This window comes from Lactuca sativa, chromosome 5 (assembly GCF_002870075.4).
Source record: "Lactuca sativa cultivar Salinas chromosome 5, Lsat_Salinas_v11, whole genome shotgun sequence".
Lineage (NCBI taxonomy): Eukaryota > Viridiplantae > Streptophyta > Magnoliopsida > Asterales > Asteraceae > Lactuca > Lactuca sativa.
This window is the reverse complement of record NC_056627.2, coordinates 224,596,178-224,621,883: the sequence shown is the minus strand read 5'-3', so window position 1 is coordinate 224,621,883 and position 25,706 is coordinate 224,596,178. Positions and strand designations below refer to the sequence as shown.

The 25,706-nt window shown below is 35.1% G+C and overlaps 2 protein-coding genes across 10 annotated transcripts; both read right to left on the bottom strand.

The window, feature by feature from the left end:
• Window positions 1-8,843: 8,843 nt before the first annotated feature.
• On the bottom strand, window positions 8,844-10,782 carry LOC111909244 (pentatricopeptide repeat-containing protein At1g10270). The gene has a single exon (XM_023905034.3). It carries the CDS (start codon window positions 10,754-10,756, stop codon window positions 8,993-8,995), a length of 1,764 nt encoding a protein of 587 aa, XP_023760802.1. The 5' UTR covers window positions 10,757-10,782; the 3' UTR covers window positions 8,844-8,992.
• Window positions 10,783-17,695: 6,913 nt separating this feature from the next.
• Window positions 17,696-23,452, bottom strand: LOC111909245 (formin-like protein 13). Of its 9 annotated transcripts, XM_023905036.3 has the most exons (15): window positions 23,044-23,451; window positions 20,669-22,904; window positions 20,454-20,580; window positions 20,307-20,378; window positions 20,123-20,221; window positions 19,997-20,038; window positions 19,839-19,919; window positions 19,711-19,761; window positions 19,545-19,626; window positions 19,387-19,481; window positions 19,214-19,285; window positions 19,026-19,142; window positions 18,460-18,528; window positions 18,298-18,364; window positions 17,696-18,226 (listed from the first exon to the last, which is right to left on the bottom strand). In XM_023905036.3, the coding sequence occupies exons 1-15, from the start codon at window positions 23,114-23,116 to the stop codon at window positions 18,060-18,062; spliced, it is 3,450 nt and encodes a 1,149-aa protein (XP_023760804.1). In that variant the 5' UTR covers window positions 23,117-23,451; the 3' UTR covers window positions 17,696-18,059. The 9 variants fall into 9 exon arrangements, 2 of the variants coding, with proteins under 2 accessions (XP_023760804.1, XP_023760803.1); XM_023905035.3 differs by having other exon boundaries at window positions 19,387-19,626; XR_002856141.3 differs by lacking the exons at window positions 17,696-18,226; window positions 18,298-18,364; window positions 18,460-18,528 and having other exon boundaries at window positions 19,065-19,142; window positions 19,392-19,481; window positions 23,044-23,452.
• Between the last annotated feature and the right edge of the window lie 2,254 nt (window positions 23,453-25,706).

The window sequence follows — 25,706 nt, the reverse complement described above, 5'->3', positions numbered from 1 at the left end:
CACTCGATCTAAAATTCGAGTTTTTAGTTGTCTACTGCTAAGCTGAAACTTCGAAAAATCATAACTTCCTCATACAAAATCAGATTTTGGCGTTCTTTATATGAAAGTTGATTATTTTCACGATATCTACAACTTTCATTTACATCACTAAGGCTAAAAATTAGTTTATCGGAAACTAAATTTTTACGCCACAAAGTATTTTCCGGATTTATCACGGATCTTCGTTTGGTCATTACTTCTTCGTTATAACTCGGATTTCGACGAGGTTTTCGCCTGAATGTTTCTAATGAGATTTTCTACAACTTTCAATAATAAAATTTTACTTATTCCAAATTTTATATTTTCGCTATATTTCACTATTTGGCTTTTAATTGGAATCTCATAAGATTTCCAACATTTTATGAGTGATTCTAAACATAGTTTTACTTTATTTCTAGTAAAAACTATCTGTTAGAACTCAACATTCAAATTCACTTAATATTTCATAATATTATTTACTTAAAACACGATTTCAAAACGTGTATGTTACAAATACCTCCTCTTTTTGAGGATTTCGTCCCCGAAATTACATCGATTAAAATAAATGGGGATATTTTGCTCTTATCTCATTCTTATTTTCCCAAGTATAATTTGGGCCTCGATGGTGTTTCCACTTAATAAGCACCAACTCTACTTCTTTATTACATAGATTAGTTGTTCTTTCATTCACAATCTCTTCCGACTCTTCTACATATCTTAACTTATTATCCAATTTCACCTCGGATAATGGAACTGTCTCATCATTGATGCTCAAGCATTTGCGCAGATAGCTCACATGAAACACATCATGAATACCTGCCAAATCTTCAGGTAATTCTAAGCGGTATGCCTGCTTTCCAATTCTCTGGATGATTTTGAAAGGACCAACAAATCTAGGACTTAACTTTCCTTTCTTCCCAAATCTCATAAGGCCTTTCAATGGGGATACCTTCAGCATCACGAAATCACCCACTTGGAATTCTATGGGTCATCTTCTCTTTTCTGTATAGGACTTATGTCGATCCTGGGCCGCTTTCATTCTTTCTCGTACGATTTGAATTTTGTCGGTGGTGTCTTGAATCATTTCAGGGCCTCCAAGGATCTTCTGTCATATGTCTCGCCAACATAATGGAGTACGACACTTGCGACCATATAATGCTTCATATGGTGGCATTTTGATTGAAGCGTGGTAACTATTATTATACGAGAATTCGACAAGAGGTAAGTATTTATCCCAGTTACCACCGAACTCCAAAACACATGCATGAAGCATATCTTCTACTATTTGGATTGTTCTCTCCATTTGATGTCACACCCCCGAACCAGACGGCGGAAACGTCCGGGGGCTGTCGTGATTTCATTGAATACCATAACATTGAATATATATGAAACATAACATCATTCGTCACCATGCATTAATATAGTACAACTGATAAAGTTTACACTGAGTACATTGTCTTAGCATTACATTCCCAAAAATTAAATTGTTCGATTCATAGATAAACAAACTGCAAGCCATCACTGGGTACATTTTTCCTTCGGTTTACTTGTTACCTGAGAATATAAGTATTTTGAAAAACGTCAACATATGAAATTTTGGTGAGTTCATAAGCGGTATTTGAAAAACAACGTTTTGTATTGCTTTGAAAAACTACCAGAAAATCCGATATTTTCTGAAAAGAGTTTACGAAAAAGTTTGTGAAGATCCATAAGTATGCTTGTTTGTTTCTATAGTTGTAAAAAAAATTGTTCATTAAACATGTATACATTTCGAAACCGTGTGTATTGAAAAACCCTAGGAAAACCCGATGTTTTCCTAACACTTTGAATTCCATGTAGTTGTTGTACCATCGCGGCGTGTGAAGTCATTGATTCCAGGTGACGTCGGATTATTGCGCATGGTGAATTGCTATAAACACGCGTTACGCAAATGACCAGTTTACAACTATACTAACGATCCCGTAGGCGTCGTCCGTACTATTCACGTAATCCAACCGCCCTGACTTCTTGTAGTCCCACATCCGAAGAGAAAGAGGGCACGAATACCTCGATAACTCCGTTAGTCGGTTGGGGAAAAAAAAAAGAGTGCGAAGGGCCCTTGACCCGACTCGCATTAGAATAACCGACTTTACTAGCAGTACCAGAGGACCCTTGGGGACCAATAGTATAAAAGCCATTGAAAGTCCTTTTACGCTGTGTTGGATCATGTAAGACCCAACAACTCGTAAGGTTGAAGTCTTCGGGCCTAAAGATCAGGTCATTGGGCTAGCTAGGCCCAACAAACAAGATTTTACACTTTGGGGCCCAAAAGATGGTGCGTCGACGTCTGTGCACTCTCACGTGTGTATTGAATTCCCAAATGTTACTTGTATGAATCGAGTTATCGTCGTGTTAGTAGTTTCGGGTTGTTATTGATTCGAGACCGAATCAATTCGTTTAACAACGATTTTTGGTATTGTTGTGTATTGTATTTCGTCGGTAGTCGCGGTGCCAATATTTGATCACGATGGGTGTATTGAATTAGCCTTGAAAATTTTCTGTTTTCAGCCCCTCTTTATTTTGTAAATTTACTTTTTCAACCCTTTGCATAAATAAATTTCCGGTTTAGTCCTTAAACTATTTTTCTTGGCATTTTAACATCAAAACTTATTGGAATTGATATTTTTCAGCACATTTTTAGTTGAAAACAGTTTTAGTCCCTGAAAATACAGTTTTCTCGGTTGTAACCCCTCTTTTTCGCAGTTTTTACAATTTTGGCCCAAATTGGAAAAATTTTGCAACTTTGGTCCTTTTTAATTTTGAAAAGCATTTTAAACCATAGAAAAGGATTTGGAACACTAGTAGTCCATTGTTTTACAGAAAAACACAGTTTTGGCCCTTCAAAACATAAAATTTCGCATATTGGGCCCTATTGGGCCAAAAAGCCATTTTTAGCCCATTAAGCTTGAAATTTATATTTTTAATCCTCCAAAAGAATGTATTTCCAGAAAACACTTTATTGAAACTGTTTTGACTCATCTCACCCATCAGAATTCGTAATATGTCATTTTGGGCCCTTTAACTTTACATTTTTAACATTTTGTGTCCAAAAATTGAGTTTTTAGCCCAAAGAAGATGTTACTAAGCCACTTAGCTATTTTTCTTGAAATACTTTGTATGTAGAAATATAATTGATGCTAGAATCATTTAACATAAAGTATATCTCGATTTTTAGGGGCTTATGACTAGATCCAACATCATAATCACACAAAAACACACATATAAGCATAGAAATCATACAAGGCATACAAATACATATAGATCTACACATTTGCTTGTATCCCCCCCCCCCCCACAAAACTTATAAAACAGAAAAATAGGGAGTATGAAGCTCACCTTAGGGTGTGGTTTCGGTTTTTGAAGAAAAGATGGAAGAAAACTTGGTGATTTTTGGCCCTAGCTCCCCTTGATGAAGATCTCGAGTTTATGGAGTTTTCTAGGATGTAAGATCATGATTTTTGCATGGATTAGGAAGAGATTTTTGATAAAACAAAGAATCTAAGTCATGGATCCAAGCATAACCTTACCTTAGATGAAGAGTTTGTGGAAATATCCTCTTGAAAACCTCCTAATTTTCGAGATTTTTGAATGGAGAGGAAGGATGATTTCTTGAGTAATCTAGAGAGAGTTTGTGAGGTGTGTGTGTGTGGGTTATTCTCGGCCGAAACAAGAAGGGAGAGGGAGAGAGAGAAGAAGAGACCTTGAGGTGATGTTTGCATGGAAGAATGAGAATACATGGATGTTTGAAGGGTAATACTTAGATATACACCATGCAAAGATGATGTGTCATGCAAGAAGTCAACTCCTCCCTTTTATTTGGGCTTGGGCCGAGAATGGTGGGGGAAAAGAGAATGTTTGGGCCTTAAATGCTTAAGCCCAATTTTCATGGTTATGTTGAGTATTTTTGGTCCAAATAAATATAAAGGTGATTTTTATGTATTGTTAGGGATAAATTAGGTTAATTATGGTTCATAGTTATTAATTTATTTCATTCTAGGCCCAATGTGGCCCAAAATGTTGAAATAAATGGATGTGGGTCCAATTAGAGCCCATTTAAGGGTTCTAAGCCCATGATAGTCAAATTGGAAGCTTATTGGGCCATTGAGTCCAATAAGGAAGTCCTAGCCCAAAATGGACCTAAACAAGAACTTCTAGGGTTTCCAATTGCTTAATGACTATTTGTAGTATTTGTATGATGTATTGATTGAAGTTTTTGATGTCATAATAATAGGTATCACACATGCTCTTAAGTTTTTTATTCAACATTTTACTTAAGTATAGTGATTACAAGACACAAAATTTCTAGTTGTGACATTTGACCATCTGTCTAGGGATGATAAGCTGTGCTGAGAGCAACTCGAGATCCTAATTCACCTTGCATACTCGCCCAAAAGTGAGAAGTGAAGCGAGTATCACGATCGGAAATGATCTTTAGTGGCACACCATGGCTTGCCACAATTTCATCCAAGTATACTTGTGCGTATTTCTCCATTGGAGTCGTTTCACGCATGGCAAGAAAATGAGCGTTTTTAGTCAGGCGGTCGACAATTACCCAAATGTTATCATGCTGTCTAGCAGTCTTTGGCAATTTGGTAATGAAATTCATGGAAAATTCCTCCCATTTCCATACAGGAACACTAAGACTTTCTGGGGTTCCATAAGGCTTTTGGTGCTCTGCTTTGACTTGTAAGCATACTAAGCATTCCTGTACATATCTTCCAATGTCTCTCTTTAATCCAGGCCACCAATAATCAGCTCTTACATCATAGTACATTTTACTTGTACCAGGATGGATTGACAGTTTAGATTTATGGGCTTCATCTAAAATCCTCTGTCTCAATCCACCAATCTTTGGAATCCACAGCCGATTCTTGAATACTTTTAATCCTCGCGGATCATCAAGTAGAGCATCATTATAGTGTATCATCCCTTCTTTCTTCACATTTTCTGGCTTTAGGGCCTCTTCTTGCCATTTCTCTAATTCATCTAAAATAGTGAATTTTACTGTAGCATGAGTAATGGCATAACACACACTATTGCGATAAACTTTTCTACTAAGTGCATCAGCAACCACGTTAGCTTTTCCAGGATGATATAGAATTTCACAATCATAATCTTTGATCAGCTTCATGGCTCGTTGTTGTCTCATATTCAAAGTTTGCTGACTGAATATGTACTTGAGACTTTTGTGGTCGGTAAATAATTGGCACTTTGTACCAAAAAGATAATGCCTCCAAAGTTTTAGAGCAAATACCACTGCAGCGAGTTCGAGATCATGAGTGGGATAATTCTTTTCATAATCTTTCAGTTGTCTTGAGGCACAGACTATCACTTTGCCACGTTGCATCAACACACAACCGAGTCCCAATCTTGAAGCATCGCTATACACGGAGAAATCATCATCACCTTCTGGGAGTGGTAAGATTGGAGCATGAGTCAAAAGATCTTTTAGAGTTGAGAAAGCTCTTTCTTGGGTTTCACCCCATTCGAACTTCACTTCTTTCCGTGTAAGACTCGTGAGAGGTATGGCTATACGAGAAAAGTCTTTAATGAATCTCCGGTAATATCCTGCGAGACCCAAGAAACTGCGAATTTCGGAAGCATTACGGGGCACTTCCCAATTTTGAATGGCTTCGATTTTGATAGAATCTACGGATACACCATCACTAGAAATAACATGGCCGAGAAATTGAACTTGGCGAAGCCAAAATTCACATTTCGAGAACTTAGCATATAGTTTCTCCTTTCGAAGAAGTTCCAATACCGCACGAATATGAATGGCATGATCAGCTTCAGACTTGGAATAGATTAGAATATCATCAATGAATACGATGACTGATTTATCGAGCATTGGGCGGCATACCCGATTCATCATATCCATGAATACAGTCGGAGTGTTTGTTAAACCAAACGGCATAACAAGGAATTCATAATGCCCATATCGAGTACGAAAAGCAGTCTTCGGTACATCCTGCTTGTGAACTTTCAACTGATGATAGCCAAATCTTAAATCAATTTTTGAGAAATAGCTAACACCCTGAAGTTGATCGAACAAATCGTCGATGCGAAGTAGTGGGTACTTGTTCTTGATAGTCACCTTATTCAACTCACGATAATCAATGCACATCCGCATTGATCCATCTTTCTTCTTGAAAAACAGTACCGGAGCACCCCAGGGAGAGGTACTCGGTCGAATGAAACCATTGTCAAGTAGTTCTTGCAATTGGATCATCATTTGTTTCATCTCAGCTGGCGCAAGACGATAAGGAGTCTTTGCAATTGGAGCAGCTCCAGGCACAAGGTCAATTCGGAATTCTACTTGCCTATCCAAAGGAAGGCCAGGCAAGTCATCGGGGAAAATATCAGGATATTCGTTAACAACGAGAATATCATTTATAGTTTTCTTCTCCTCTTTTGAGACATCAACTGTGTAGGACAGATAGATAGAACACCCTTTCGATATGAATTTACGAGCTTTAAGGAAAGAGATTATTTTTAAGAGTCTTTGTTCATCGTAGACATAGATAGGATTCTCCCCTTCAATAGGAATACGTACTATCTTTTCATAGCACAAGAGTTCTGTGTGGTTCTTTGATAACCAATCCATGCCGAGAATAATATCAAAGTTGGGCAAGGAGATAGGGATCAGGTTAGCGAGAAAAGTATAGCCTTCAATTTCTATAACACAATCACTATAGACTTTATCAGCAAGTAATGATATACTTCCCGCAATATCTACGTGAAATGGTTGCGCGAGTACAAAGCAAGCAATTTGAAAAGCATGCGCAAATTCGTAAGACACAAAAGAATCTGAGGCACCAGAATCAAATAAGATGTGAGTAGGTATAGAGTTGACAAGAAATGTACCCGTCACAACATTCGGGTCCTCGCATGCCTCCTCTGAGGTAATCTGGAATGCACGACCCCTAGCTTTTGGCACCTCCTCCTTTTTAGTTGGAGTACCCTTTGATTGTTGAACAGGGACTTGGCTTCTTGCCGGTTGTTGAACAGAAGCTTGACTTCCCGTCATCTAACTAGTAAGGGTAGGGCAAAAATGCTTCTTGTGGTCAGTAATACCACATGCATAGCAAGTAACATCCTTTCTTGGGCAAGCTGGCTTTATATGAACCTTTTCTCCGCATCCATAACAGACAATGGATTCCTTGTCTATTTTGCATTGGCCCGGATGATTCCTTCCACAAATACGACATGAAGGCGATTGCATAGAAAAAGATTGTGATCTACCGCGTCCACGAGAGACACTTTGAGTTTGAACTTGATTACCAGGTTCAGTCCGAACAGATTGAGCTGGTAGAAAAGAAGGAACAGGAATAGTTCTTTCAGTACGTGGATGCTTCGGAGCAGTAACAGTGGCACCACATATTTCTAAGTCATGCTCACGTCTTCGAGCATATTCAACGGCTTTATCGAATGACAGAACTTCTCAATTGGCAACGACATCGTGGATCTCATGTCGTAGTCCCTCCATGAATAACTGAATTTTCTCGTCTTCAGTTGGAATATACTTTGTAGCAAACCTTGCTCTTTGATTAAACTGAGTTTCATACTCATTCACAGTCATTCCTCCTTGTTTAAGCTCGAGGAATTCCTTCTCCAATCTCCTCCCCATGTCTAGAGGACAATACTTCTCTAGCAAACGAGTTTTAAACATTTCCCAGGCTAAATTCTCCTGGTCAAACCCGTTGAGAGCTTCATATGTTGCTTCACACCAGACCAAGGCTTATCCGATGAGCATTGCGGAAGCATAGTTAGCCTTGTCTTCATTATCCACATGAGAAATACGAAACACTTTCTCTGTGTTCTGGATCCAAGTAAGAACAATAATGGGATTGAGAACACCGGAAAACTCTGTAGCACCACTACTCTTGAAATCTTTGAACGAGGGACGCTTCACCTCTCCTTTTGAAGATTCTCCAGTGACTTTCTCTTTTCCCTTATCACCATTCTTTTTGTGTTCATCGAGAGTCTGTCGAATAACACCGGTAAGTTTACCCAAGAGTCGCTCCTCACGAGGAGATACTGGAATATTCACTTCCTCGGGTTGAGGACCTCCACCAACCTCAGGGGTATGGCTACTAACCTGTTCAGCCATTGCTCTGCAATACGGAGTAACATTGTATTTTAGAATATTAGGGTTTATTATTACCTAATACTTTTACTTATATATTTCCTATGGTTTGTATCCCTATACTTACAATGATTTAGTTCATATATTGAACTTCCAATAGTTTAAATCTAAATACCAATCTATGGAATTTAGTTCACTCAAACTACTGCTCTGATACCATGATTGACTCACGAATACACGAACCCAAATCCGACCCACGAACCTGTCAACCTATGAACCCGTATAAATAATTGGGTTGATGGGTCATATATGGGTTTATGTTCCAAACCCGCCTACCTGTGACCCGCCAACCCATGATCTGTATAATTAAATGGGTCGTGTTTGGGTTGGTATATTTTGATCCGTCATCCCAAACACGACACGATTACCAGGCCTAGGAAAATTGTTGGTATTTTCTACTGAAGACTATATGACCCAAGTTGTAGTTTCATATCATAGATCTGTTGAAAGCAAAATATAACCAAAGTTGATCATTAACTTTTGATAACTAGGTTAAAATTGCCACCTAGACTTTGATTATGGTTTCATGGTTCTGCTTAAGGATAATGTCCCCTCTATTCTTTGTAATTGTCATTTAGGGAGGAAAAAAAAATCTGCAATATCTTTTAAAGATAGTAAGAGCATGTTTTGTGTGATCAACCATGCAATAATTTTTTTTCATAATAATGTACCATTATAATCTTCAATTTTATGTCCTAAGTCCTAACAAAAGAAGAAAAAAAAACCGATGCTTCTGTTCGTACCCATTCACAATTTGAGGTTCAATATTCATTCTACAATCTATAACTATTCAGGTTTCACCACCATATATTCTTGTGCATTAAAAGGCGACATATTTTCTTTATAACCAGAGCATTTTGCATTTAGAAGCAAATAAATCTCATTTTGTCGCCCCATCTTACCAAACACCTCTAAAACATACTCCCCAAGAATAGGGGCAATCCCAACATCATAATCAACCATTTGTTGCAACAAAAACAAAGCCCTCTCATAACATAAAGCTCCACAACATGCTCTTATCACAATATCATAAGTAGTAGCATCTGGTTTCGGGTCTCTTTTACCCATTTTACTCAAAATTGGCTCACACTCCAAAATCTTTCCATTCTCAATCATATTAGAGAACCATTTGTTAGCATTAGTAGGAATCACTCTCAAACCATCATCCACCATCATCGTGTACTTCTCAATAGCTTTATCAATTCTTCCAGCATTAAAATAAGCATCAATCAAAGTCTTGTAGATATTGACATCAGGTGATAAATACTTCATACGCATTTCCACGTACATTTTTTCTGCATCATCTATCATGTCATTCTCACAGTACCTCATTATGATATTACTATAACCCATTGTATCCATTGAAAAAGACTTAGCCATTGGTGCGTTAACAATCTTCTTGAAAACACTATCAATAATGCCATTATCAGTGTACCTCTCTCTATCCATGTCAATTAAAGGCTTCTTTGACTTTGGTGATTTACCAACCTTTTTGAAAACACTATAAGCTTCTGACCCTTTCCCCATTTTGAAACATTCATTCACCATGATATTGAAAGTATCAGAATTTACTGCTGGGAAAACAGGTGGGTTGTGTGTATCTAACATGCTATTGAACAAAGCTTCGGCCTCTGGTTTCTTTTCCCACTTGAGAAGAACCTCTAATAGCTTATTACATGTAGCAGGAACCATTTTGAATTTTTTATCTAACAAAGACTTGTAAGACTCCATGGCTTCTTTTGGTTTTCCTTTACTGAAGAACCACTCCATGAAGGTTGCATTGATGATACCATCATAAACCCTGCAACTGAATTTAAGTTCATCAAAGAATTCATTGGCTTTTTCCAGATTATCCAAATTCAGATATCCAGATATGATGTTGTTGAAGACATGAGAGTCAGCCCCTTTGCCATCCCAAATCATTGTCCATAGTAAGCTCACTGCTTCATCAATACGCCCAGCATCAATCAGACCCTTGGTTAAATAACGAAAAGTAACTTGAGAGGGAGTAAAGGGAGCATTATCCTTAATGTGTTGGTAGACTTGTAGGGCTTTATCAACTTCTCCATTTTCACAGTGGGATACAATCAAGAAATTGTAGGAAACAACATTAGGAACTATGTTCGATTGCTTGAAAAAGTAGTTGAAAAGAGCTATGGCGTCTAAATACCGCTTCGCACGATACATTGAGGCGATGATTTCGTTGCAGGTGAAAACGGTGGGACGTATGCTGAAAAGAAGTGAGTGTCGAGCAACAACAGAGGCGTTGTCGAGATCACCAGCTCGGATTAGCGATTGGACGCGGTTGTGGAGACTGAGTCGAGGTCCATGATCGAGATCAGTTAAAGAATCAGGTTTAATAGGGTCGAGTTGTTCTACGGCGGAAGAAAGGACGAAGGTTCTAAGAGGGATTAAGATGTTAAGGTTTGTTGTTTGAGACTGGAGTGGTAGAGATTGAGGGTTTATGGCGGCGGTTATGCTGGTGGTAGTGGTGGTGCGGAGAGATGCGGGACGGCGGAGGGAGCGAAGGATTAATCGAGCCACCGTCATGGTTGGAGTGTGGATGGGAAATTTGGAAGAACCCTAGTTAAACCCTCTCATGAAGCTATTAAATATTTGTCTTCATCTTCTATAACAGATTCTATCATTCTACGTACTCATAACACCATCTCCAATGCATTGAACACTATACAACACATATAAATTCCATTCACTATATAACTTTACCCATTAAACTTTACACCCCCATTAAACTTTATACAGATTGTCACATCATTTATCATTTTCTTTTTTTTTATTATTATTTTTAAAAAATTAATTAACATGAAATTAAAAATTAAAAACTATAATTAAAATTAACATTAATTAAAAAATTAAAATAAAAATAATATATATATATATATATATATATATGTGTGTGTGTGAGAGAGAGAGAGAGGGGAGAGAATATAGAGTTCAATGGGAATTGAACTCATTCCGTTGAATCCTAATCACTTTCCCACAATGGAGATTTTGAGTTTAATGAGATTAAACTCCCCATTAAACCCTCCATTGAACACCCATTGGAGATGGTCTAACGGGGAACAATGTTTTAAAAGAAAATTACAAAATTACACAAACACCCCTAAACCCTCTATGAATGAAGCTAAATATTTAAATTCATTTTCTATCAAGAAACAATGGGCTAATGTCATAAGAGTTTTATCTTTTTGTGTATTTGTGGTTCATTAAACAAGATTTTGATAGTTTTTGTATTTATACTCTTTCAAACAATGTTTTAAAAGATTAAAAAAATATACAAAATATAATGAATTTTGTACAATCTTTAATTTGTTTTCTTATTATTGTCATTCTTAACCGGTTATTACACACATCTTGTTTTGCAGTTTGTTAGATTTTTTTAAAAAGTGAAAATGCATTTATATTATACATAGTAAAAATCATGATAAATAATATATTTGCAATATCCAGTTTTAATTCTCTTTCTTTCATATTATTGATTTTTTCTTAAAAATGAACTTCTTTAATAAGAGTTCATGATCAGTTTTATGTACAGACTAATCTTTTTCTGTAGGATCGGTCCATTAGTTTTTTATGTCCCGGAGAAGATGGTTAATTATGCCCCTTCATTTGTTTCAATCCTATACAAATTTTTAGTTCACAAAAACTCTTTTAAAACAATATAATTGGGTAATAGTAGTCTACAAATATGAATAATATATAGTACATTTAGTATGATTTAGGACTCAAACTTTTTCTAGTTCTAAGCCTAGAACAATTCTTAAGTTCTTACCAAAATGTTTATATGTTGTAGTTTTTCACTTTTATATCAAATTACATGTCTAAAGGACACATATCCTAATGGACCTCTATAATACAAGTGGCACCAATGATGATACTATAGTCAATAATCCAAGATCAATATGTTTTATCACCCTAGAAAAACTATTAGATGGCAATCTTTTATTGGCTTTAAACCATTCAGACCATACAATCTGTCTTGCAGTTATTTCATAATCATGTACTCAAATTTAGTTAAAGTTATAAATAGAAAAAAAAATATTAAATTTGTTCTCTGTTGAATAGGTTATTTAGCTAACATCAATGAAAATTGTATTAATTTTTGTTTTTGAGGTTTATCTCTAAGGAAAGAGGAAGTCATGGTAAAATGGAGAAGAGGTACCAGTGGTACCTCCAAGATACCGTGGTAAAATGGAGAAGAGGTACCAGTGGTGCCTCCAAGATACCTCTCCCTCTTAAGTGTGTTGGAGGGTTAGGAGTGGTAGGCTGTTTATTTGGTTCCATTAACCTACTCTTTCTCTCTCTCTCTTTCTAATATTTTTCTCTTGTATCATGTATTTAAAGATTTGTATTTTTGTTGTTTTGTATTTTTTTTTTAATTGAGTGGATTGAAAAAGATATAGTTTTCATTTGTTATGGGTTAGAAAAGATAGGAGAAAAAAAAGATGATGTAGCAGTGAATTTTGTAAATTGGGAGGGAATAACTCCCACCTCCCGTATGAGCGGTACCTCCAAGGTATGATACCTTACTTAGTGGGTTCACATTTGTGGGTTGAGTGGGTTAAATTATCAGTTTCGCTAATCCGATTATATCAACTTCAACTCTTGCATTAATCATTTGTTTTTTTATGCATCAACACTTGTACCAAAACAATTTTTTTTATGTTTTTAATTCCCTAGTTTCTAAATTATTTGTATGTTTTAATATTATGTAAATTAGTTTTGTATAAAAAAAAATTTGTTTGTGTTTATTTTAAAATAAAAAAATTTGAACTCGTTGGAAAAAATAAGTTTTTCATGTGTTGTGTGGTGAAAAAGATAGAAGATAGAAGAGAAAGAAAAGTTGATATGCAACTAATGTGACAATGGGTTAAATTGGGTTAAGTGGATTTAGAGGAAATGACTCCTCCACCTCAAAATCTTCAATTGTTAACCTATATTATGCCTTAAAATTATTGTCACCTCATCATTCTATTAGTTTTAACCTATAATTAAATTACTTCTCCAATGATTAACCTCTTCCAATAATCTATCATTGTCTATTTAAAATAGTCTATAAAATTTACTCTGTTTAATTAGTCATTTTTTAAACACACGTCATATTTTATAAACGTTGAATGTCACAGACACACGAAAATAAAAATAAATGTATATTGGGTCTTTATTTTATAAACGTAAAATATTAAAAAATTAATGTCATAGTTATAAAAAAATTGGAAATATTATATAATCGTTATAAATTTAGATTTCTTAATATGTCATTAAATATTTGATAGAAATAATTAATAATTAAATTAAAAACATTTAAAGTTAAAAGGTAATTAAGGGGTAGAACGAAATATGATTAGAAAATAAGGGGGGTAAACATACTAAAGATGAAAATATATTAATATTATTGAGTGATCAATATAAAAAAGCAATTAGCTCCAATAGTAATAACTGATAAATAACTTAAAGCAAACAGTAATAAGCTCAAAAATAAAAGCATCTTCAATGGTTAACCTATTCTGTTATTTAATATTTTTGTCACGTTGTAACGTTTCAAAAATATGATCCAAAATTTTCATTTTTAATTTAAATAAAATAGTATTCAAAAAATATTATCCATGCATCTCAAATGAAAATAAGTATCTCAATAACATAACATGAGGGTGATTTCTCAAAAGTGGAATTTATGTAGTGTGTGCGATTGTTAAGCTTTTACAATAGTTTTTTCTTATAAATTTAAATTATTGATTTTCATCTATTTAAAATGTTCATAAAACCTCCTCATTTAATTAGTAGTCTTTAAATATATTATACTTTAATATGAAATATTTTAAATTAAGGTTATCATTAGAAATTAGTATAAAAACATTTAATAAATGAAAAACTATGATAGAAATAATTAAATAGTTAAATAAATGAAAAATATTTAAAACTAAAATACAATTAAGGGGGTAAAAATAATATATGTTAAAAATAGAAAATGTTAGACGTTTTAAGCTTTATACTATATTGACCACTCAATATATATTGAGTGATCAATATAAATACACAAAAAGCAATCTACTCTAATACTGTTAAATGAAAATAAGTTATGAATCAATTGAAAAAAAAATGGAAAATGACACAAATGCCCTACAAAGTTTCTAGGGTTGGTCGATTCAGTCCCTAAAGTTTTTGTCGGACTTAATAGGTCCCTAAACTAGGATACGACCTGCTCTTTTAGTCTCTGTCAACCTGTAATAGCCGGTTCACCGTACGACAGTGGCCATTTAGACCAAAAAAACTTACATTGTGCCCCTATAAAGCCAAAAAAAATAAGTTCGGGGATCAAATGCAGTCTCACCTTCATCTCCACCCAATACCACCCTTGTTCCACCTTCCTCACATAAACAATACACCATCCATCCCTATGTCCCAGCTTCCTTATACTCCATCATCACCGACCCAACCATCATCATCGTCTTCCATGCACTACAATATTTCGATGTCCACTTCGTCAATTCCAGCGATGCCATGGCCATCATCATCGTCATCCCTGCAGATCTCATCACCGATCTCACCCCTTAGGCGATGAGATCTCCCTCTCTCTTTCATCAATTCAAGTCGCCTAAAATTACATTGTGTTAGATCTTGGTAATGGTTGCAGGTTTGCTCTCTTTTGTCTATGACACACATAAATCGTACAATACTCATCAATTCCATGATTCCCTTGTCTACTAATCCTCTGTAAAATTTTAGCTTGATTTAGTTAATAGTTGTAGACTTTGATATTCTTTTGGAGGCTCAAAACTTGCAGTTTTTTTTATTTTGTTTACTTTGGTTAATACACTATGAATCATATTGATCATGATAATGGCATGAACTTTGGTTAACTGTGGTTATTACTCGATTAATACTTGTATCTTGTGATAGGATGAAACATTTGATGTTCCATTACACTATTTGTAGTTGTGTGAATACTTGATTTATGCATGATCATTATGCCATCAAAACATGGAATGAGGAAAGAAAAACAATGGTACTTTATGGAAGATGCATCACTGGAATTAGCGAGATACTTGTGGTTGTAAAAGAAAAACTGCATTGGTTTCAATATGGTATTTGTTGATGCAATTGGCAAGATAATCCACGAACTTTTTTTTTGGCTTTATAGGGACACAATGTGAGTTTTTTTGTCTAAATGGTCACTGTCACATGGTGAACCGGCTATTACAGGTTGACAGAGACAAACGAGCAGGTCGTATCCTAGTTTAGAGACTCATAAAGCCCAACAAAAACTTTAGGGAATGAATCAACCAAACCTAGAAACTTTGTAGTGCATTTGTCACATTTTCCCTTAAAAAAAAACTTTAAAATAAGTTTCCATTGGAGCTAATAGTGTTCAATGAAAATGAATCAATTAAAAAAACCTTTAAAATAAGTCTCCATTGGAGGGTGATGCTCTAAGACAACAATGATGAGACATTTTGTAAAGTGTATTAGTAGTGTATAATCGGATTTCCCAATTCAACATGGAATTGCAGTAAACCTTTTTTCATTCACTTATTGGCATGAAAGAAGCATAAATTACCTGCGACTAAGAAATGAGTTATTGGATACAAAGTATCAGATTAAAGAAGGGAGGATATGCAAAACTTAATTTATACCGAAAGGCTGAAAGCACAATCCAGCTAAAAGATTTTATTTTATTTTGTTTTATTATTTTTTTGTGAAATCTCCAATCGAGGTCAATCAACATGAAGAATCATAAAAAGATCTTGGACCAAAACATGAAGAATCAGAGAAAGATTCAAATATTTTTGCTAACAGGTTGTCATCTTTGAGAGGCGATGGACAATGGTGGGTGGTGTTGGTCGGAATCCGGAAAAAAAAAGGAATCAGAGAAAGATCGAGGACAAAAGTGTTCGTTTTTTAGCACCACTCCTATACAACCAGATTTTATGCCACATTTCTTTGTCTCCTTGTCTCCTCGGCTTCTGTTGTTTACATTAAAGGCGTGTTGTCTTTAAGGTAACTCTAAATTCCAGTTGTCGCATTCGCTTTTCATCCTTTATGGTCGACTCTCCCTGAATCCATTCTATTTGGATTGCACTTCTAGTGTGGATCTAAAATTTGGCCCAAACAAAATATACTCATAACAACTTTATAAAATTTGTTGCCCTCGTCTCAATTGATGGCCTGGCGGCCCATCTCATCCACCCCTTGGGTCGATTATGTTTCATGTCCAAGAGTCATTGCAGTTGAACATTCATGTTTATAAGGATAACTAATGTCAAGATTTGAACATGAGTCACTAAGTTAATCATCACATCTTCCGCACATGCTTTAGCAAGTCACCACAGTTCACTTGATTTGAACTTTTTTTTTTTAGAATGTGATTTGAATTAATATTGTAGAAGAATAAATTGATATTCCTTTTATGTTATCTTATTATTTTAGCTTTTTCTTGTATGTACTAGGTAAGTTACAAGGGCCTTGATGAGGGTGGTTTGGGCATTTAAAAAGATTAATGTAAAATCTTCTAACGGTATAAAATTTTCAAAAATGTTGTATCTTGATTTCATCATGGTTAATATTCAAAAAAGTAGGTATAAGACGTTCATTTAATATAAAAATTAATTATGAAATTCTAAACATTTAAAAAGTTTAAATTTATAAAAAAATAAATAAAAAATATTGAATTATTAAAATTAAAATGTTTTTTTTTCTTTTTAAATTTAAACAAATAATTTAGATAAATAAACAAAGGAACTAATGATGTTTTAATTTATAAAATTTGAAATTAAAATCAATTAGTGAAACTGATATGCATTTATTATTACCTTTATTTTAATTATTATATTTAAATATTATGTGGAATTTAATAAAATAAAAAAACTAAAAAATAACATGTGGAAAAAAAACTAATTTAGAATAACCATATAATGACATGTGGCAAAATGAATGAAAGTGTTACATGTGAGAAAAAAAAATCGATATTTATTAGGATAGATAAATAATATGGAACATGGTTAGCATAATTAATAAGGAAATGCAAGTGTATTAATATATTGAATAAAAAAAATAAAGTACATTGTTGATATAGGTAAAAAGAGTAAAAAATATTGAAACCAAGTATGTTGCTATTATTGTAATAAAATGGAAGTACATTATTACTCCCTCCGTCCCAAAATAATTGTCCACCTTACTATTTTAGTTTGTCCCAAAATTATTGTCCACTACCAAAATTAGATATACATTTTTACCATGTTGTCCTTAACATTTAATAAAGTAAACTATAATAATTACAAATACATATTTTCCATTGGTTTTAAAAAAGGTCAAGGGAGTCATTTTACTAAAAAAAACAAAACTAATTATTGTTTTTCTTAATTTGTGTGTTTTTTGTCTGTGGACAATAATTTTGGGACGGAGGGAGTATTATGGATAACAAAATATTGTACTTTGAAGTTTCTTCTAAAATTTCAACAAAACCAAAAAGGTGAAATAGCACGATGTTATTTACTAAAGAACTCAAAAAGTTGTTGCAATTAATTCATAACTTTTCATCCAACTGTGAGTAGTCATACAGCTAGCTAACAAACTAAACACTGCGTAATTAGTAATTACCAACATGCCCTCCTTATATGCTAACTGAATCCATATCAAAATGTACATTTTAAATAGTCATATGGTTGACCTCAAAAGTCAACAGTTAGTAAAATTGACCTTCAGTGGAAACAGGAGAGCTCTGTAGTATGCTGCTGCGAAAACTTTGACACTATACAACTACACATTTTAAATTATATACATCCTGATCATCATTAAAAATTAAAAAAAAAAAAAAAAAAAAAAAAAAAGGAAGTTATTTGCTACTTTTTACAGGAGATTGTGTTATTATACTTATACGTTGTTTTAATATCTCATTTGAGGCTTCCTTTTCTGCCTTCTTTTTATCCGCCTCTAATTGCCTGGTGTTTTCTTCGTGTGCTTGATTAAACATTCTCACAAACTTGACCAAAGTTGAAACAACTGAAAACAAAAAGCTATGAATATAAATATAATCAGACTTATAAAATGTTTTGTAATTTATTATTTATTACCTTGCTCATATGGGCAACGGACTGGATCCTCGCCAAAGTAAATAATTAAAGCATCCACATTCTTACCCTATAATAAGAATTAAGAAGAAGCTTTGCTTAAAAATGTAAAATCTTTAAAAAAATTATTTTATATCTAAAAGGGAAAAAAAATATGAGACATACAACGGTAGAATATAGAGAAGCCAATGATCTTGCTTCCCCTTCTGCTGAACAAAGGAAATCCTTCAAAGCCTACACCAATAAAACACAATATTTCGGTTAAGACGACCTTATCTTGTACTGTGTTTGGCATGTATTGGACTGAAACTGATGTCAATGGAACAAAAATTACAATTTTTTGTTCCACCAAAAAAAGGTGGGACAGGGACCCACTCTCAATCTTTTGCCTATGCAAAAGACGTAAATGTCCTTCTCAACCTTATCATCAAAAATAGCCCTAGAAAGCTTGTCCACTCTTGTCCCGTGTAAGAAACACACACAGCCTAAGGCTGTGTCTGTTACATAGAACGGGACACAATTGGACAAGTTTTTTTAGGGCTAGTTTTAATGATGAGGATGAGGAGGGCATTTACGTCTTTTGCATAGACGAAAGTTTGAGAGTGGGTCCCTATCCCACCTTTTTTGGTGGAACAAAAAATTGTAATTTTTGTCCCATTGATATCAGTTTCAGTCCAATGCATGTCAAATGCAGTACAACCTGTTATGTCATGTCGGATTGATATTCTTACCTTGCGGAAATTTTCAGACACGGGTCCATCATTTTCAGACATTGACAATTCCTGGACAACTTTCTCTAATCCTTTGGTAATAGCTTGCATTTCCTCTGCCAAGTATTTCAATTGCATCTGGACAGAAATAATCAAAATATAATTGAACATTTAAAAAAAAAATTGTAGAAGATTAAACTAGAATATACCTTTGCTGCAGGTTCCAAACTTTGAAGATCCTTGGAAAAATCAAGAACTTCAGGTAGTTTGTCAGCAAGCACCTACATGCATCCACCATAATTCACAAAAGTTGAAAACAATATAATTTTCTTTTTTACTTTTACTTTTACTAAAATAAAAGGAAAAGAAATAAAATAAATACCTTACAAAGATAATGCATAAGTGTCATTCTATTGTTCCTTGCACGTGTGTCTGTAAGTTTCAACAGGCTATCCAACCTGAACCCAATCGCAGACCCTAAAACAAAATCAATTTTTATATTTCTGTGAGTATAAAAAGTCAAAGTCAAACTTAACTCACCTCTTGCAGTCCCTTGATTCAATGCATTTCCTAAAGAAAGAATTGTTTGCATGACTCTCTTCAATTTAGCAGAACCCCTGGTCTGATACAAACACCATCAACATTAATTAAATAAAAAATATAAAAATATTAATAAATTAATAACTAATTAACTATCATAACTTGCCTGTTCTACTGCAGAATTTATTATGTTGAGGTTCTTCCTGAGATCAGAAACCTAAATGCCAACAAAATTCAAGTTTCATATTTATTTAAAAAAAAATGTCATCATATGAATATCTTCTCAGTTCTCACCTGTGTGTTGAACTGTAACTTAAAAGAGAAAACTCTGAGTTTAGATTCTGTACGTGGAACCTTCATTAGCTCCAAGAAGAACTGTTGCAATAAATAATAAATATAAAGGTATCCATCAAATTAATTTAGGGAAAATGCGTATATTACAAAGTAGAAACCTGTTCACATTTGCCCAATTTATCCGTCTCTCCTTTGTAACCCTAACCATAAAAATCGTTAGTTATCGTTTAAGCAGGGCTATTTCTGTCATTTAACCTTTTTAAACAGTTCAAATAACATTTTACCTTAAGCAACTCCATTTCCTCTTTTGTTGGACAAAACTTTATGAGGTTGTCCACTTGATCTGAATCCATTGCTGAGTCTTCTAACGCAAGGACATGATGCTGTTAAGTTTCACATACAAAGAACATTATTTAGTACAAATTATAAATTTTAAAAACAATAAAATAGATATCTAAATGACCTTACCATCAATTCATTTAATGGTATTTTGACCTTTGAAAGCATGATTTCACAGTTATATGCCCTCCTGTGCTCAATCTGCAGGAAATTGAACAATATAAAATAACTTTATGTACAAAGAATTACAACCTCATGAACAAGATGATATTTTACCAGTTGTATTCTTTCAGGTTTATTAGCTACCACTGCCCGAGATTTTGACTTTTCTGCCCCTTGGTCAGGGTTAGGGTTTGATGCTGAGAACAGAGACTCAAGTTCTGATATATCAATTTCGGGTGCCCTAATGTGAATGAACCATTAGTGGGAGACATGACTTCATCCTTTTTCAAGAAAGAAAAAAAAAGGAAAAAGAAAAAAGAAAAAATTACTTTGCAAGATCACCAGATTTTTGTGTCTCAGCCCACAAACTTCCTTGTACTGCTCTTGTTATCTTCAACCAATGCAAAGGCTTCAGTTTCTTGGAATGTTGAGTTTTCAAAGAAGTTGTTTTTGACAAACTACGCCCTTTAATTAAAGGTGGTGGAGGAGATGGAGCTCCAGGATTAGTGCCTGCTTTTCGTGGGGGTGGAGGTGGGACAACACCCTTCTTCACATTTCCACTAGAGAAGGTTGGAGGAGGTGGTGGTGGTGGAGTTGAAGAAATCCGTGATGCTGGAGGAGGTGGTGGTGGTGGGCCTGAAGAAATCTGTGATGCTGGAGGAGGTGGTGGTGGTGGTGGTGGTGGACCTGAAGAAAGCCTTGATGCCGGAGGAGGAGGAGGTGGTGGTGGTGGTGGTGTGCCTGAAGAATTCCGTGATGCTGGAGGAGGAGGTGGTGGTGGTGGTGGGCCTGAAGAATTCCGTGATGCTGGAGGAGGTGGTGGTGGTGGTGGTGGGCCTGAAGAATTCCCTGATGCTGGAGGAGGAGGTGGTGGTGGTGGTGGGCCTGAAGAATTCCCTGATGCTGGAGGAGGAGGAGGTGGTGGAGGACCTGAAGAAATCCGTGATGCTGGAGGAGGAGGTGGTGGTGGACCTGAAGAAATTCGTGACGCTGGGGGAGGTGGTGGTGGTGGGGGAACGGGGGATGCAACTCTTTCATCTTTACCTTCCTTTACAGGTGGTGGTGGCGGTGGTGGTGGTGGAGAGGGACCTGCTCTAATAACTGGCTTGTCCTTTAACGGAGGGGGAGGAGGCGGTGGTGGTGGAGAAGGTTGAAGTATAGTATCCCTTTTGTCCTTCGATGGAGGAGTTGCAGGGTATTGTGGGGAGGATAAAGATTGAAAAGGTTCAATCTTACTATCTGTTTTGTCCCTTTTTAATTGGCTACGATGGAGGATGGATGGGGAGGAGGGAGACTTAGTGTCCTCCTTAGTGTCCTTTAATGAGGGGCTAGGTAGTAGAATGGAGGGGGGGATTAATGGAGTTTTAGTAGGTTTAAGTTTAACCTTACTCTCTGCAACTTCCTCTGATTCTTGATTTGAAGGAAGATGAGCTTCAACAGACAACTTTTCTTGAACAATGTCTGATGCAACTATCTGGTGGAGAACATTTCTTGCAGCATCACTTTTAGGATCTAACCAATCCACACTGTTAAACATCTCTTGAACTTTAGCAAAAGCTTCTATAGGAAGGCCCTCTTCTTCAAAATAAGTCGAATCTATTGGAACTGTAGAAACTGCAGTAGTGTCCATGTCTGAGAAAAGAAGCTCGGCTCTGAAGTCGTTGGGAAATAGATCCTTAGCATCCCAAAGCATGTCGATTTCATCACGATTAAGCATTAAAATATTTGACCTAATAAATGCTGTGTTGAACACTGCGCGAAACATCATCTTTTCACGAATCAGATCATCATGTAAACTGATACACTCCATCACGATGTCTCCTTGAACATGGGAATTGATGTCAATTTTAACCAGTTCAGATTCTGCTTGTTTGTAGTGTCGGACATTCTTGTTCCCTTTTGGAGTTGAGTACAGAAGTTTAGGGGTTTTATCACCAGGAAAGAAAGGATCTTGTCCATAAACCCTAAAAATAGGACAGCAACCACCGTTTCCATCAATGTCAGGAATCATTCGGATTATCACACAATCCAAAGTGAGTGCCCTATCCAATGGAGGCCATTCTGTAGCGACATTCCTCCTTGATACATACTGTAAGTACCTTAATTGAGAAGGTAAAGGATTTAGAGGAGAGAAGAATTGTAACAGTTCACGCGGAGCTTGCTTATAAACCATGTCTAGGGTTTTGGATTCCCCAGCGTATTGCTTTCTGTAAATCAAAAGTGCAGCCAACATGCAAGCCAAAACCGGCCAACCACCCTGCTCACAGTGCATCAGAAGAATGTTTTGCTGGCCAAGTGAAAGCCAGCTTTCACTTGATCTTAGAAAATGGTGGATAACCTCCATTGGAAGCAATGGGCAACCTTCGTATTGTCGAGGATAGTCCATAATCGTCATGTCATATTCCGACAAAGCAGAAGCGATCTGACTTGATTTTACGTCACCAAAGTTAAAAATCAGGACGGAAGCATCGGGATAATGGTCCTTGAGCTGAGAAATTGTGTTTCCGACATAACTTTTATAATCTTCTTCTTCCCAAGCATCAGTTGTGAAACAGCAATCGAAGACTAAACACAAAATGTGCAAACCATCAATCAGCAAACCGAGAAAAATCCAAGCTCACAGATAAACGAATTATTAGGCCAAAAACACCATATAAACAGTTGTAAAACGCTATTTGAAAGATCAAAGGGTAAAATTGATTACCGTAGATTCTTTCAGAGATTTCAAGAAGTCCATCAGGTGGTTTCTTGTAAAACAATTTCCGTAACAATGCCATTAGTATTAATCAGTGAACTTGAAACCCTAAAACTGTAAAAGCAAACTATGTGTGCAGAGAAATTGAGATGGATAGATAGATAGATACGTGCTGTAGCAGTTGGTTAGGAGCTGGTAGAGAATTGACGAGTTTTGTCGGTGGTGAATCTATGGCGGGTGAGTCTGTATTAGGTGGTGGTGTACTGTTGATTGATTGAAAGAGAAGGAAAGCTTGAAGTTACGTCTGAAATCAACTTTCCGGGAGGCGAGTTACAGTTACACGTCAGACGACAACGTGTTTAGCACTGTTGTTCGACAGAGACCAACTATGACTATCGTATGAAAGTATATTCAATAAGGTGTTACGAATTTTCAGTAGGGATAATAACAAAAATATCATATAGTTTTTGAAAATTATCGTTATTACCCGATATTTTTGGGATTTGCCAAGATTACCTCTATCTACCAAGTTTTGTGTATCTCTATTTTGACATTTTGATACACTATACGAATGATTAACATAACACGAGTTCTTTTATGAGTTTTAAAAATTCATGTTTTTGTGTCTATCACTATGAACAGAAATTTTAAATATTTGTTTTGTATCTTATATTTGTCAAACATGAATTTACATCTTTAAACATGTATAAGATACAAATTAAATGTATGTAACACGTGACATGTATAGACGCGCGACATGTAAATACACATATAAACATGTATATACAAGAATTTAAAACAAAATTTAATAAATGGTCCAAGTGTTTTTAAAAAATAGCACTTTTAGGATATCCTTACGAAACGTTACACCAGTGGTCCTTATGGTTTCTAAACGTTATATGGTTGGTCATTCATATGTGAAATCTAACTTTTAACATGTTAATATTTTTAAAAGAGTAAATTACACTCATTGTGAATGTCTAGAGGATAATGGAGGCTTTAGGTCATGTGATGTTGGTTTCTTTAATTTCAATTGTTTGGTTTCTTTAATTTCAATTGTATATGAGAGAAAAAGAAAAGGGTGGACATGAAAAGAGATGGTCGATAGTGAGGATAAAAAATCAGGTGGGTGAGACTTATATTTATTAAGTAATTTTTTTAATACGTTAAAATTAATTAAAATAGTCATTAAGGACATATTGGTCATTTTAAATTAATTAGGAACCAAGCGGATAACAAAACCAAACTATAGCGATTGTATAAGTTAAGGATCAAACATACAAATTAATTTAAACTATAAGGGGCATTTATGTAATTTACTCTTTTTAAAATAACTCATTTAATAAAATCTCATAATGGCTATAATAAAATCTCATATTTATATATCTTTTTTTAGAGAGAAAAACACATAACATAAAATTTTTGATTCTTCCCTTTTTGTTCTTTCTATTTTTTTTAGAATTTGTATTAATAAGTGCATAAGATTTCCTTCTAAGCGATAGGTATTTAAATTAAAATAATTTTAAATTACTTGTAATGGATGTCATGGCATGGTATGTTCCTTATGGCCTCCTTAAATAGCTAGAGATTCGTAGGCAAAATCTGGAAATAGGTTGATGTTGGATTCGAACTGAAGAAAACCCAATTAATAATCACATATTCTAAACTCTTTTCATCCCCTTCATTTCTTGATCGTACATTGAGTAAACAAAATCTGGAAACATACTAAAATACATCAGCTTTGAGCTGTTTTATACCACAACAATGTGGAAGGTGACACTTTCAAAATCTTTAGTTATTACGATCATCCTTGTGTTCTTGTATTGTTTTCTTGTTATTTATGGCACCTTTATCTTCAGTCCATCGCATCCTCCATCTATCATGAATATACGACAGCATATGTTCGTCGCTCGCTCCGTGATTGTCACCATCGTCACCACCAATCACAACCATCATCAATCGCAATCGGCTCCACCACCATCACCAACACAATTCACCACTAATGGAAACAATCATCACCAATCACAACATCACCCACACCCATATAAACATTACATATACTTCGTTGGACCCTGAAACCCCATGTAACAACCCAAAAATCAAGGTAAAATTTTTATTTTTCAAGATCGAACCACAACCATAATATGTTTACAAAACTTAGTTTCCAAAAGTCAAAATCACAAATCAGAGTATCCCAAAATTAAATATCATAAAAACTGAAGGATGTGTACGATCAAGCATTCGTCTTGCCCCGATCATCAGAGGTATCTGAAACATAACACTTAAACTGTAAACCAAAGCTTAGTGAGTTTCCCCAAAATACCACCACACAACATTGATGGGTTTTATGCATAAGAACAATCCTATGTGCTCATACAAACCCTAATGCTTGGATCTAGGTTTCTCTATAGTACATGCTATGAATCCAAGACTTACAAATCTAGATCTATCATATATAATTCGAAATTATCATAAGGAAAACAGGTCTAAGTGATTTACCTCTTTTAAGTAGCTTGAATCCTTGTAATCTTCTTGATCTTGAGCTTAGAGTCACAATTGTAACTCCTCTAATGGTTCACAAACCCCACAAGCAAGAAGGCAATATGAGAAAGGGTGAGAGATGCTAGAAATTGGCCCTAGGGTTCTCTTAGAAGAAGGTGTAGCCGATTTCC